General features: G+C 34.6%; 1 protein-coding gene across 1 annotated transcript; it reads right to left on the minus strand.

The window, feature by feature from the left end:
- Window positions 1–1,108: 1,108 nt before the first annotated feature.
- Window positions 1,109–2,697, minus strand: LOC127121525 (UDP-glycosyltransferase 72E1). The gene has a single exon (XM_051052006.1). It carries the CDS (start codon window positions 2,616–2,618, stop codon window positions 1,170–1,172), a length of 1,449 nt encoding a protein of 482 aa, XP_050907963.1. The 5' UTR covers window positions 2,619–2,697; the 3' UTR covers window positions 1,109–1,169.
- Window positions 2,698–15,168: the final 12,471 nt, after the last annotated feature.

A 15,168-nucleotide genomic window follows, 5' to 3' on the forward strand; every position in this document is an offset into this window, starting at 1 on the left:
TCCATAAAAAGTTGGATAGTATACCTTTAACCAATAAACTAATACCATATCATTTTATTATATTTAAAAATTTATTTAATAGTTTAAATTTTAAAGATTTTCAATGCAATTTATGTAACTCTATCCAACTTTTTGAGGTGGGTAGATAAAAATTCACCTTAAAACAATATGGCAAAACTATTTCCATTAACTTTTTTTTGCCTTCTTCATTGTGCAAAAAGGGTAATTAAGTAGTAAACCATTAGCAACAGACAAAAGGTACATTCCCTATTGTGCTCCATGCATTTGGTTATAAGTAAATCATTGAAGTATTTGGGTTTGGTTGTATTTCTTTTGGCTCTAATTTGAGGAACCCTTATCTTATGAACTTCTTCCTCCTCATAATATTCCTTATCGAATTCTTGCTTCATAACATAACCTTTCTATTTTTTCAATGAGTTAATCAAACTTATAAAACCTCTCAATTTCACATCTTTAGAATGATAATATTGTTGTGTTAAGATTAAAGCAAATACGAACTTAATTTTATTGTTTAATAAAGACTTATTCATCGTATTTATATGAAAATGAGTTATTTGTTTTAGAATAAAATTTTGAGCCATATTGTATACATTATCTTTTTTCACTACAAACTATTATTCCCTCATTTCTACATTGAGTAATTATGTTGATGAAAATAATATTAATTAAATAAAACAATTCTATCGAAGAAAATAGTATTAATTAAATAGTATAATTTTTTTAATATAAATAATTAATTGATTATAGGATGGAGAGAGTATCAATATATTATAACAAAATATTTAAATAATAACGTTTATATATATTTGCTAAGAATAAGTATTTATGTCTAAATACAAAATTTCCTAGCAAAAATAAATTTTTTTAATGAAATTTCATTTAAACTTTTTTATACATAATATTAATTAATTCTCTTTTAAATTATATATTTATGCAACTATATCAATTATCAATAAATATAATAAATGCAAATCTTTCTTATTGTCGGTAATATATTAAAAGTTATGTTATATTAAATTCACGTCTTCTAAGCATTTTTATTTTTTATATTTTATTCAATACATTCTCTTTATTTAAAAGAAGTTATATTAAGTTGATGAAAGATCCAAGAGCAAATAAGCTTAAAAACACCCGCCTTAATTATAACATTAAGCATTACGAACTTGACATTCTTTTGCCATTTTACTAAGCGACTCATGAGAAGAACCAAACAATGACAAAGCTTTCTCTCCACTTACCTTATACTCCTTAACTTTAATCCTCATGGCTATACCTTCTTCATCCACCATCACTCTTCTAATCTGCTTCGCTATCTGTTCCCTAAAAACAACCCCTCCCTCCGCCACCGTTGCCCGCACTGCAACCCCAAGCTCCTCAGACAACAATGTAGCATTCATCTTTTGCTCTGCATAAAGCGGCCACGTAACCATTGGAACACCGCTAAGGATACTCTCCAACACAGAATTCCAACCGCAGTGCGTCACGAAACCACCCGTCGCAGGATGTTTCAAAATCTCACTCTGTGGGGCCCACCCTGGGATACATATCCCGACTTCCTTTGTCCTACTCAAAAACCCCTCAGGCAAATAATCCAACACCGTCGATCCACCACCACCCTTCGTTTCGTCGAAAAACGCCGCACATGCATCATCTTCAGACGGCCGCCGCACTACCCAAACAAACCTCTGCTGACTCAACTCTAACCCGTAAGCCAATTCCCTCGTCTGAACTTCTGACAGAGTCCCACCACTCCCGAACGAGAGAAAAATCACCGACTCAGCCGGTTGTCGGTCAAGCCAATCTAAAATTAAATTCTCATTCTCACTCTCCCTCTTCTCTTCCGGTTCAACTGTTCTTACAAGCGGTCCAACCGGATAAACCGGTCCTTTCGCAAATCGTCCTAAAATCTCTTTATCAGTAACAGCCTTAGTTGCTACCGGCTCCAGATCTTGCCACGTGTTCATCAAAATCCCATCAACGGATAATATATTCTTTGCATTATTAACGAAACCGTCGTGAGTAGGTCCCCACGGGGAATCAAACAGTGTATCCTCAAACCGAACCGGTTCACAACCCGGAATCAAAAGCGGTTCGTGATTATTAACATGTATTGAAAACGCTTCATTGGTGATTAAAGGAAGATACATGAAAACAGCAGAAAACCAAGCGTTGCTGGTAATAAAAACGTAGGTAGACATGTCTAGATCACGCGCCATGGGTAAAGCCGTAGTACCGAAGATATCCACGATAAGAACCGATGGTGGAAACTTCATGGATAAGATTTCGGAACGAATAAAAGGTAGGGATTCAATCATAGTTAAAATGATTCTTGCACTTAAGGGTGAGTCGCTTGGGTCAATTTTGTCAGAGACATCAACGGGAGGTGTAACAATGATGTTGAGGCCATTAATGTTGGATGTTTGTTGAAGTAAAGATGATTTTATTGTGTCTGATGAATCGGTGGTGGCCATGACGACGAAGATGGTGACATCGAAACCGTGGTGAGTGGTAAGACGTTTACCTAATTCGACCGTGGGAGTCAGGTGTCCCACACCAGGGCTGGCTAGAAGGACTGCATGAGTTTTTGTGGTCACCATGGATGTAATAGAAATGTGTGATCTACAAGCTATTTTCTCTTATAGACTGAGCTGTTTCTTGACGAAGACGAAGGGGGTATTTATGAAGTATGGGGGTTAGACAAACTCGTAGGGGTGGCAAAATGTGGTCATGTGTTTTAATTTTCCCCCGCGTATTAAAATTCTTATTAATGATTATAAATGTTATTTAATTTATAAAATAGAAGGTATGTATGTTATTCAAAACCTGTTTCCAATTACGAAAACAAGTAATTAAAGATTTCTTTATGAATTAAACAAATACTAAAAGTGACCAAAAATAATATATGTTAAAAAATTAAATGTATGAGATACTCTATATATTTCTCTTTTATAAACAATTTTACTTTTTAAGTTTATTAAATAAATAATATATTTAAAATATAGATTACATATATTAATTATTTAATTAATTTAAAAGATAAAAGTTACTTATAAAAAGAATAAAAGAAATATTATATTAGAAAACATATCATATATATAATTTGATTTGTTAAAAAATAACGGATAGTTTAGGCTCTCTTCTGTAAAAAATAGTTGTTAGTTGATAAGATAGATGATAATTTATAATTTAGTTAATGATTAATAACTTATAACCGATAAGTTAATTAATTAAAGTATTAGATAAAATTAATGGTTCAATTAGTTGATAAATTAAAAGGATTTAAAAGATATTAAATAAATAATTATTTTATTTAAATTAAGATAAAATACATCTCTCTCTGTAAAAAAAAAGTATAAATACATTTTATTTATTTATTATTTTATTATCTATATTATTATTAATTAATATATAAATTATTAATTAATATATAAAAGGAAAAACATGAATTTGGTATAGTCGTTTTTCTTTTAAATATACCTTTTTAAATTTTATTTTAAATCTTAACTTTTCTTTTCCATCATTGCGGTCAAAAGTAATTTTACTTTTTAAGTTGATTAAATAAATAATATATTTAAATGATATATAGATTATATTTATTAATTATTTAATTAATTTAAGAGATAAAAGTTGTTTATAAAAAAGAATAAAAAAATATTATTTTATAAAGCATATATATCATATATAATTTGATTTGCTAAGAAAATAACAGATAAGAGAAAACATTTATTTATGTGGTTTAGATTATGTTCGGTAAAAATAATTGTTGGTTGATAAGATAGCTGATACTTTATAGTTTACAACTGATAATTCATAATTGATAACAAATGGTTTGTAGCTAATGACAGATGATTTATAACTGATAAGCTAATTAAAGTGTTTGATAAAATTAACGGTTTAATTAGTTGATAAATTAAAATAATTTAAAATTCATTTAATATATAATTATTATTTTTAAATTAAGATTATATATATATATATATATATATTATATATATATATATATATATATATTATATATATATATATATATATATATATATATATATATATATATATATATATATTATTTAATTGAAATTATAGAGTTATAATAGACATAAAACCAAAAGTTGGGTCAAGGAGTTTCAAACCCAGGCCATTTGCCTAAGAGATGACTTGTTCAACTAACTCAGCTCCTCTTATTAGTTATAAATTTAATTCTGTTATTTCCTCATGGCTTTTAGAAGGCATGTTGGTTATGAAGCTATGGTATGTATTCTATTCTTCAATTCAATCTTTATTAGTTTGTAGTCAACAACACTATTTGTTCTTATAATGTGATGAAGCTTTCAATAAATTTTTCAATCTTCCCTAACTTTTTTAGTTTGCTTCATGTTGTTTTTTAGAGATGGTTTGCAAATACTTGATTTTCTGACAATTTTATGTTTGAAGGTTGTTTTAGAAAAAAATTCTTTCTGGCATGCTTCACAAAGAGCATCTAAAGAGAACTTCAGCTTAGGTAGGCATCTAACTAACTCAAGTTTATTTAGCTGAGAAATCCTCCTCAAGCTAATGTGACCCAAACATCTATGCCACAACCATTTCTCTTCATTTACATACATTAAACATTTTACATTTTGATCTTTTAAATCTGAAAGCTTAATTTTATAAATGTTGTTCTTCCTCTTACCAGTGAAAAGGACTGTGCCATTTTTCTGATTAACAGCTTTGCACATTTTTTGATTAAAGATTATATCATAATCATTATCACTTAATTGACTTATGGGTAACAAGTTATGCATTAATCCTTCAACATAAAGGACATCAGAAATAGAGGCAAGAGATCCATTACCAACTGTTTCAGATCCTCTGATTCTTCCTTTCTGGTTTCCTCAAAAACCTACGAAGCAAACGTCTTTAAGTTCCAGGCTTTGGAGCATATGCTTTCTTCTCATCATGTGTCGCGAGCATCCAGAGTCCAAGTACCGTGATTGGTGTTTTAACTCTGTTGCACAAGATATCTGCAACATATACTATTTTATCTTTTGGTACCCATAATCTTTTGGGTCCTTTATGATTAGTTCTCCCAGAGTTTCTGAAAACTTTGGGTTTTCTAACATTATTAAATTTATGTGTTTGTGCATGTGTGTAATGATAAGAAAAAAGAGTTTTCAGTTTGTTTTCTGCATAAGGTTTTAAAGCATCTTCATCAGAGTCATATACAATTCCATTTTTCTTATTGTGACTAACACCGTAAATCATAGAAGCCATTTTGCTTCTTTCAAGCCCATTGTTCAGAAATTTCTGAAAAGCTTTTTCATATTTATATATGATGGTTTCATAAGTAGGTGGAGCTTTTGAAAAGAGTTTCTTCAAGTTTTGATAGTTTTTGGTTGAAAATTCATTTTCTTTTTCAAGGATAAAGTTGCTTTCTTTAAGTTCAGAAACTTCTTTCTCAAGCTTATCACACTCTTCAACTGTCTCTTCATGAATCCTTTTCAAGTTCTTGAATTTCAATCGAAGCTTCTGATACAAGCTCAGAGATTTTGATAAACAGGCTTCCATATCAGAACGAGAAAAGTCATAGAATACCTCTTTAGAGTCAGATTCTTTTTCGGATAAACTTCCAAATATGGTGGCCATGAATGCATCATTTGCGTACTCCTCTTCATAATCAGATTCTGAAGCGCCAGATTCAGAGTCATCCCATGTTGCCATGAGTCCCTTCTTCTTTGCTTTGAAGGAGTTTTTCTTGAACCCTTCCTTTCTGGAGTTTTCTTTCTTGAGCTTTGGACATTCATTTATGTAGTGTCCAGGTTCTTTACATTCATATCAGGTTACCTCTTTGTTGGGTCTGCCTCTAGAGATTGACTATGGATGATCTCCCTTCTGTCTAGGTCTTCTGAAGTTGTTATTTCTTTTTCTCCAGAGTTGTTTGATTCTTCTGGATAGAAGAAATAACTCCTCTTCATCATCAAAATCTTCCTTCTCAGAGTCATCGTCGTCTTCTTTTTCAGCTTGAAAGGCTTTGTTCCTTTATGGCTTTCTTCTTTCTGATCTAGACTTTAGAGCTACTGATTTGCTTTTCTTCTGAGGTTCATCTTCCTCTAGCTCTATATCATGACTCCTGAGGGAGCTGATAAGTTCTTCAAGGCTTATGTTGTTCAGATCCTTGGATAACTTCAAAGCAGTAACCATAGGTTTCCACTTATTTGGAAGACTTCTGATTATCTTCTTGATATGATCTATTGTGGTGTATCCTTTTTCCAAAACCTTGAGTCCTGCAACTAAATTTTGGAATCTAGAAAAGATTACCTCAACATCTTCATCATCTTCCATTTTGAAGGTTTCATACTTTTGGATTAAGGCCAAAGCCTTAGTCTCTTTGACTTTATTATTGCCTCTGAGGGTCATCTTTAAGGAATCAAAGATTTCTTTAGCCGTTTCCCTGTTGGTGATCTTCTCGTACCATTGTAGGATATTGCATTCAACAAAATAGTTATGGCTTTGTGGTGATTCTTAAAATCACGCTTCTGATCATCACTCATTCTGCTTCTTGGAATGGCGATACTAATAGGAGAGATGGGTGGTTCATAACCATTTGTGACAATTTCCCATAGATCAGCGTCGTAGCCTAGGAAGAAGCTTTCAATCACGTCCTTCCATTAATCAAATTTTTCTCCATCAAAAATTGGAGGTTTAGTGTTGTAGCTATCTCTTTCATTTGTGTTAGCCATGATGTTTTCTCACGTTGGATCTCTCTATATTGTTAATTGTTTGATTCAAAAATCAATAATAAAGTCGAAGCTCTAATACCAATTGAAGGTGGAGAAAAACAAGAAATGGGGGTTTGAATTGTTTTCACAGTAAATAAAAACTTTTGCAACACCACACACAAAAATAAAAGCAAACAACACAAGAAATTTATCCAGGTTCGCTTGAAAATCAAAGTTACTCCAGTCCACCCGGCCAAGGTGATTTCGCCTTCAATAAGGATTTAATCCAATAATCTTGAAAGATTATAACAAACGTCTAAGAGTTCAGCAATCTCTTAGCCCTCTCAAGTCTACTGACTTCACAAGTCACTTGAGGAATCACAACAACTATTGAGAATTACAAGTGTGTGTTTAGTGCTTCTAGACAAGCAGTATGAACAGAATTAAGAGCAGATGATCAATGATCACACTTTAAGTAACAACTCTTGTGTGATTATTGAATTTTACAATAGCAAGTCTTTAGTATATAGTTCAAGATGTATTGTAGAATTCTTGTTTAATTGCTTCGTGTGTTAGTATGATGGTAGTGAGACCTTTTAATAGAGCTTGGAGATGATACTGTTGGAGAGAAAATTGATGGTGATATCTTGCCTCTTATGGGACTTGATGACATTAATTTTCTTGTCCTTTCCATAATAGTCTTGGGGTGTACTAAATATTGTCCATATATATATTCATACCATACTTAGAATACTTCTTGATTAAGTTTCTGATTTTGATGAGTCAGATGATCTGTTGGGCGTGAATCAGAGTGAGCGGAGTTCAGAGTCTTTGAGCAGAGCTTGTATTCTTCAGATAGTTGTTTGATAATTACTCTTTAGTGTTAACTTGATTGATCTTCAGATAGAGATCTTCTGAAGTGAGTCTTTAGAGTCTTCAGGTGTACAGTCTTCAGAGTCTAAATCTTTAGAGTCTTCAGGTGTACAGTCTTCAGAGTCTAAATCTTCAGAGTCTTCAGGTATACAGTCTTCGGAGTCTAAATCTTTCAGAGTCTTTAGATGTGAAATTCAATGATAGATTATGTATGTAATTTATTCAAAAGAGTTCTTGTCCGAAGTCAGATATGATATCTTCAATGTTGGATCAACTGTTCTGGACTTCGTTAGTTGTTAGATATTGTTCTCATCAGATTTATTTTTCCTTAGATATATGCACACTTAGATAATTTTGTTAGGGTATAAAATTGTTTCATTCTTTGTTATCATCAAAACTTAGAGATATATTGTAGAACCAAAATCTTATTTTAACAAATAATAATCTCCCCGTGCATGGAAACGCTGCGGTGAACACGATTGAAGATGCATCTGATGGCTTTATGGTTAAGAAGGTTGGTGGTGTTAAAATTCCTTTGGAAGTATTCCATGCCCGATTGGTGGATGCTGGTTTGATTTATGTTCATCATGTAGCAGGAAATTCAGGATCATCAAGCTATGGATAAGCTAGACATCAAATAACAAGAGTCGCCACCACGTTTTTATTATTTCCAAGGGAAAAGGGAAAAGTACAAACAAAACCCAAAAATAAGAAGTTTTCAAATCAAAACTAATAAAATGTCAGAGATTACAAGTAAGGGGGTTGGTTACACAGAGGGAAGGTGTTAGTACCCAAAGTGTCCTAGGTACTCCTAGGAAGCCCTTTTTGTGTGCATATGTATTTTGTACAAAGTGATGTTTACAAACAAATAGAATGGGGGGATGAGAAAAGAATTCATTAATTATATTTTTTTTGTTTGACAAGACCTTCGGACTTGTGCCTACATACCAACATATAAATGAGGGATCAAAACCACGTGGTTCGTGGTATAAATTTCAAAGTGGATGCATTGTTTTTATCAAAAATTAAGTTTGAAAGGCACAAATGCCTAAAAATGGTTTGAATGAGTTAGTTCTTTTTTGTCTTTTTGAAAGTTTAGGTCAAGTATAATTAATTCTATTTACATGTTTGATTAAGAAAAGAAGTTTGAAAATGCAATGGCATAAGGCCAAAGTTTCTAGTTTGCAAAGTGGTCAAAGTTTAGAATAAAACCAGTTCAAGCAAAGAAGAATTTTTAAAAGGAGGGAGAGATTTTGAAATTAAAGAAGTGGGGAGGAGATGAAGAGACTAATCCTATGTATAAAATTAAAAGTTAAGAGTTGAGAAGATCTGACTAACGGGTAGCAATCCAATAGACAAGAATGTCATATAGAAACCCAAATTCCCTTGGACATTTTAGAATAAAGCAACACACAATGCATATTATATCAATCTTGAAGAGCAAGGCATCAAATAAAGATAGCCATATCCAAGCTTAGCCACTCCATGATCTTCTTCAAATTAGCCCATGTAGCAGATGAATTCCACAAGTCACAGGTTCAAAATAACAACTACACAATGACCATGTTGCAGATGAACTCAAAGGGATCTTCAAAGATGTATCAGATGAAGTTTCAAATTGCAAGCACTTGGTTACATGAAAGTTGGTATTGGCCAAGTCCTTTTGCATAGGGATGTTGTCTAAATTCTAAGTCCAATTGTCCAAGATCCAACCAACAGTCCACACAATAGTTTTTTTAGGCTTTTTGTTCTTATTATGTACATTAATGGTCAAAGACCACACAAACAAACAAAATATACACAAACAAGATATATCACACAATATGGTCCAAGTGGATAAAGTGAAACTGGCATTAACATAAACAATTAGAATGGTATGAATAATGGCAAATGAATAGAGCTTAAAAATTAAAGTGCATTAAAAGTAAATGGCTTGAAATTAAATGTTAGTTGTTAATGAATTAGAAGTTAGTATTGTTTTACTTTTTCTTTTTTTGGTTTTAAGTCATTCTTTGGAGAACACTCAACCCACTTATCACAAGCATGGATCCTTGAGCCAAGACATCTTCCAAAAGAAGGAAAAAAGACCAAATTTCCACACAATACCATGAAAGAGAGGAGACTTACAATCTCACTAATTAGAATGCTATGCCTTTTGTGTCAAAAGTTTAGCGCTATGTTAAGCAATCGTAATTGGACTTATGTAGAAGTCACAACTATTTGAGGTCGGGCAATAGAATCTTGGTGTTAATGCATGTTAGAGATATAGTATAATGGATTATGCTCATGAAACATACCACACACAAAAAGAATATGCAAAAGAGGTGGCCTAATCTCATCCATACTTATGTTGATTTTGCAATCAACTAGCCTTAGGATTTTGAGATGTCATAGGCCAAATGAAATGAATGCATAAAGAAGGGGAATTAGATGAAGAGGGAGGGGAATGGATCATAACTCAAATTGGTCAAAGGAGGACTTTTACCAAGTTAATATCATTCATTCATTTTGGGAGATGGAATGTACATTCCATCAATCCCCTAAATCCAATGATATTAACCTAGTAAAGTCAAATCAACCTTGACCAAGGCCCAACAACACAAGTCAAACTTACACAAACTATCTCAAGAGGTCAACACAATTATTTGGCATTTATTCAATATAAAAAAACTAAAATAATTCATTTAAATTAAATATGATTTGTCAAATTCCTAAAACCTCATCAAAACACCAAAGAAATGGTCATGAGATTTATCATAGGTCAACCAAGGTCAAAGGACCTTGGAGAAAAAAAATCAGAATTTTTAAAGACTTAAAAGTATTTTTAAACATTTAAAAATAATCACAAAATCAATTAAATCATGAAAAATATTAATAATGACCCAAAAAATAATTTTAATTCAAAATATGAAAGAGGGATTTATTTAAATCTTTTTGGTGAAACTCTCATATTTTTTGGATCAATATTAAAATTAATATGAATTAATGAAAAATAAATGAATTAAAACAAAAATAAAAAAAATAAAAAAAGCGTGAGCCACTTGAGCTCCCTCATTAATTGAGGTGGCAAATCAAGTGGCTGGAAACGCGCGTTCCATGGTGGAACTTAGTCAGCGCGCCACACACGTGGTAATCAAAATCAACGCCTAAGATTAAAACATTTCAAATGGATCTTGTGTTCTGGAGACGTGCCAACACAACGCCGGAGCTAGAGCTCCGGTCTTCTTCTTCGGTGGACCTCACCGGACTGGTCCATCCTCAACCATCACCAAAATAAAAAAGGAGGACATGATCTGAAAGAAAAAATGGTGTAGAGCACGAATCTGACCTCAATTTCAACTAACTCCAAATATATAAAAAGATATGAGGAGTTGAATTTTGAGGTGTGACAACTGAGTTGCTTCGGTTTGATCGCAAAGCAACTCAATTTTCTTGTCTACATTGGTAGGACTTCATACAACCAAAGATCCAAGAGAATTGATGAGAATTGAGTGAGAATCAAAGAGATGAAGTTTTCTGAAATTTACCTTCAATGCTGTGCAGAAATGGATCTTGCTTGCTTCAACCTTGATCTGATCACACTTGAGAAGCTTGCAGGAGAGGTTTGGCAATGGTACAAAGCTTTGGATCCTGGAGTTTCTGAATCTCCAAACAGTGAGATTCAAACTCAATTTTCAAGTTGAAAATTCTCAGGTTTTCCTTTGAATGGTGAGGGTTTCAATTGGGGGGAAAAGCTGGCGCGCAAAGTATGTTTTAATTGAGCTCCAAGGGCCTGTATTTATAGCAATTGGGACTGATATTTGCACACTTAAAAAATTGCTAAATTTGGACATTTCATGCACAAGCTTGCATGAGCGTGTATAGGCCTATGAAGCAATCCAATTTGATCCACTTGCAACTGTTATGAAGTTCAAATGAGGCTTGGATGTCAAGGCAATGTGAAATGGGATTTTTGGCATTTGATTTCTTCCAATCATGCAGACCTGTTAAAGCCATGTGCAACCCTAGCAAACTTTATCCAAAATGCATGAACTTGGATTCTTTGGAAATCTTAGATCAAGGGGAACAACTTTGATGTTGGACACTTTTTCTTTTGGAACTTGGATCATGGTGAATTTTGAGGTGGAAGTTTGGAAATTTCAACATGTTGAAATTTTTCTAAGTGTCAAGCCATATATCTCAATATTCCACCTTGCTCAACTTTTTATGTGAGCTTCAAATAAAAAAAATGTATTCATCAAAGTTGTATCTATTTTAAAGACCTTCAAAATGGTCACCAATGTCATGTCATTTGGATTTATAATGATAGAGTTATTCATTTTTGAAGTTAAGGAAAACCACTTGTTCAATGGTATAGGTCAAAAATGACCTATAATGTATCCTCATATCACATGCTCACAAAAGTTGAATTAGCTCTTACTCCAAACATAAAAGTTGAAGTATACATCTTGAATTTGATTATGAAACTTGTAAATCTTTCATCTCATAAAAATTGAGCAAGTTATGGCCTTGGGAAGTTGACTTTTAAATTAGGGTTTAGACAAAATGACCTATAATGTTTCAACAAAGGAAATGATTTTCCAAGCAAAACTAGATCTAGGTCTAAACATGAAAGTTTTTTGGAATGTCATTTAGAGTAACTTTTATTTTGGAATAATTTTCATATGGTGAATATTGTAGAAGATAGGGTCTAGGGGGACCAAGTTTTGATCAGATGAATTCATCTGACCAACCACCACCAACCAACTTGCTAACCTTCAATTCTCTTGGATTTCTAGGCTCATGGTAGATCATATATATATAAGATTATTAATTTTGAAGTATCCCTTAAGAAATTTTATCAATTGGTGAGATAGCTTGTTGGAGAAGTTACTCAAGATACCTAGTCAAACTAGGGTTTCCAAGGCTAATCACCTCCAAACTCTTGAAGAAAACTTGATCAATATAACATGTAGAGATAATTGGGACTCATATATGATGCTTTGAAACATTTTGGATCAATCCATGGTTGTGCTTTTAGTCACGAGGGTCTAAAACCCTTGATATGGACTTGATAGATCAATGAGGATCATGCCCTACCTACAAAAAGTTAGGTAAATGAGAAGACATTTTTTTGGATTTTGGTTAGTGAAATGATAATATACAAGTATGATACAATCATATGGTGCTTGGTGATCTCTCTCAAAACAAACCCAATGAGAGAGGGGTAAGGAGGATGCCAATGTATGATCCCAATGCTAATGCATATGATGAAATTGCATGAGGGATCTTAGGGTCAAAATTGGGGTCTTACAGCTGCCCCTATTTAAGGACATTCTAACTGAGGAGGTGAAGGTTAAAATCTTCGTGTCGACTCAGTAGAATGGGCTTAAATAACAACATATAGAAACAAATTATGGTCCCTAAGAGACCTCATGATGCATATGATATGTATGTAAAAAGCAAATTCTCTGTGGGGAAATGTTCCCACAAAGGAAAAGAAATCAGAGAGACCGAAGATCCGCAGGAGTATAACGCTTTCTGTGAGGAAATCTCATTGGGGAGACAGGGACTCTAAGGGGATAAAAGGTTACGCGTAGGCCAGGCTACGACTTAAAACTGATGGACGGACTAGAGGAACTCCATAAATTGGAAAGACTCAGTCGGGGAAACAAAACACCTACAGGGGATTACAACTAGATCAGGATAAAACTGAAGTTCTTGAATCAATGCAGGGAAAAGCAATTTCACTAAGGAAAAGCGCACTCAACTCAACTGGGGAAGAAATAAACTTCAACACAGGAGGAGAAAAAATTCATTATCCACTACCTGCTACTGGGTAAGGAGATAATAAAAGTTTGACAAAGAGGACACCCGTCATCGGTTAGGATGAACATATCAAGGATGACTCGCTGGGGACCACCAGGAGGGAATATTCATTACCGATTACTGGGTAAGAATAGCCTTGCTGGGAAAAACTGCAGAAATATGATTTACAACTACCAGTTACTGGGCAGAAGACCGAAGATGAGAATATTTGTCACCGGTTAAGGTGAACATATCAAGGATAGACTCAAAGGAAAGAAAATCCGTCATCGGTTAAGATGAACATATCAAGGATAGTCTTGCCTGGGAATTGTTGAGGAGGATACTGTCGCATCCGCGAAAAACAACCGGCGGGCTGAAACAAAAACAACACAGAGCCGCCACCGTGCGTTATTTATCCCAAAAGAGGGAAAGGAAACGCTCAGAGTAAACCTGGGAAAAGCATGGTCTCGCGACCAAAGAGATGGGATCGGGAGTCGGTTACGCAAGGGGAAGGTATTAGCACCCCTCACGTACGTCGTACTCGACGGGATCCACGCTCTAAAAGAAAGAAAAGGTTGCTAAAACAAACATCACACACACACACTGAAGACAACACAGGTGGGGTAAAAGAGGAGAGGGCTCGCTAGGACATCGCATCCTATGCCTACGTATCTCGTCTGGAACGAGAATCAGAGCTACCGTAGTTCGGCTCACGCACGCCGAAACAGGACACATACAAACACAGGCAAACCGGGAACCCGAACGCCAATCGCTGGACTTACATCGGCTTCCGAACCAAACAAACACAATCAGGATACGGACAGCCAATCGCTGGTCTTACATCCATATCCCGACACACAAGAAGAAACAAGCAACAAGTTACTAAGGAGTCAGGCACTCGAGCCTAGCAACTGTCAAGCAAACACACACAAAAAAGAAAAAAAAGTGCCCAGAGAGACCTCGCGCGGTCTCCTGCCTACATACCTCATCTGGTATGAGGATCAGGGCGACGTAGTTCCCCTGAAAGGGAAAGAAATTCTAGCCAGAAACCAAGGGGAGACACACTACCAGGGAGCTGTACTCGAGCCTAGTGTTATCATGCATCATTGCCCTAGGTTATAGTTTCTACCTACTTGCACAACAGCAAGCTAATCCTATCCAGGAAGAAAGCAAGCATGCAAGCATCAATCAAAATAAAGCAAACATTCACATAGCACACACTATATCCAGTCAAGTGAGGCTCAAACAAGGGTGGACTGCCGAGGCAAGTCATCTGTACAAGGGTAGTGTTCGCTCTTAACCCTGACATTGAGAGTCAGGGTGAAGCAGATGAAAGGTGAGTGAAGATGAGACTTCACGGCTCTTATCCCTGGCCAGGGAGAGCTTCAGACAAAGGAGCGTGGGTCCAGAATGGAGGAACCCTTCTACGCTCAAGACTCTGACTCGACTGTGCAACAGCACAAGATCTTGGGTTTGTGTCCCAATGCATCAACACAGTGGTGTGAGCAGAGGGACGACTCAACAGAATAGCGGGGGATAGATTGCATATCCCTTTGATCCGCCAATTGCCTCATAGAGGTCTTTACCTGCTTGGGGACAAAAATAAACAATCACAATCATCGCCTCTTAAGGAGGACTTCAGACAGTTGCCTGGCTAAATAACAAGCCAGGTCTTCCAGACTACATGGAGACAAGAGAGTCTACCTCTATTGGTTTAAAAACCAAGCAACAGCAATCAAGTTCTCAAGGAACTGTAAGCAACTTAATGTACCTGAAATCAATCAAGTATCAT

The sequence above is a fragment of the Lathyrus oleraceus genome, chromosome 2, assembly GCF_024323335.1.
Source record: "Lathyrus oleraceus cultivar Zhongwan6 chromosome 2, CAAS_Psat_ZW6_1.0, whole genome shotgun sequence".
Classification (NCBI taxonomy): Eukaryota; Viridiplantae; Streptophyta; class Magnoliopsida; order Fabales; family Fabaceae; genus Lathyrus; species Lathyrus oleraceus.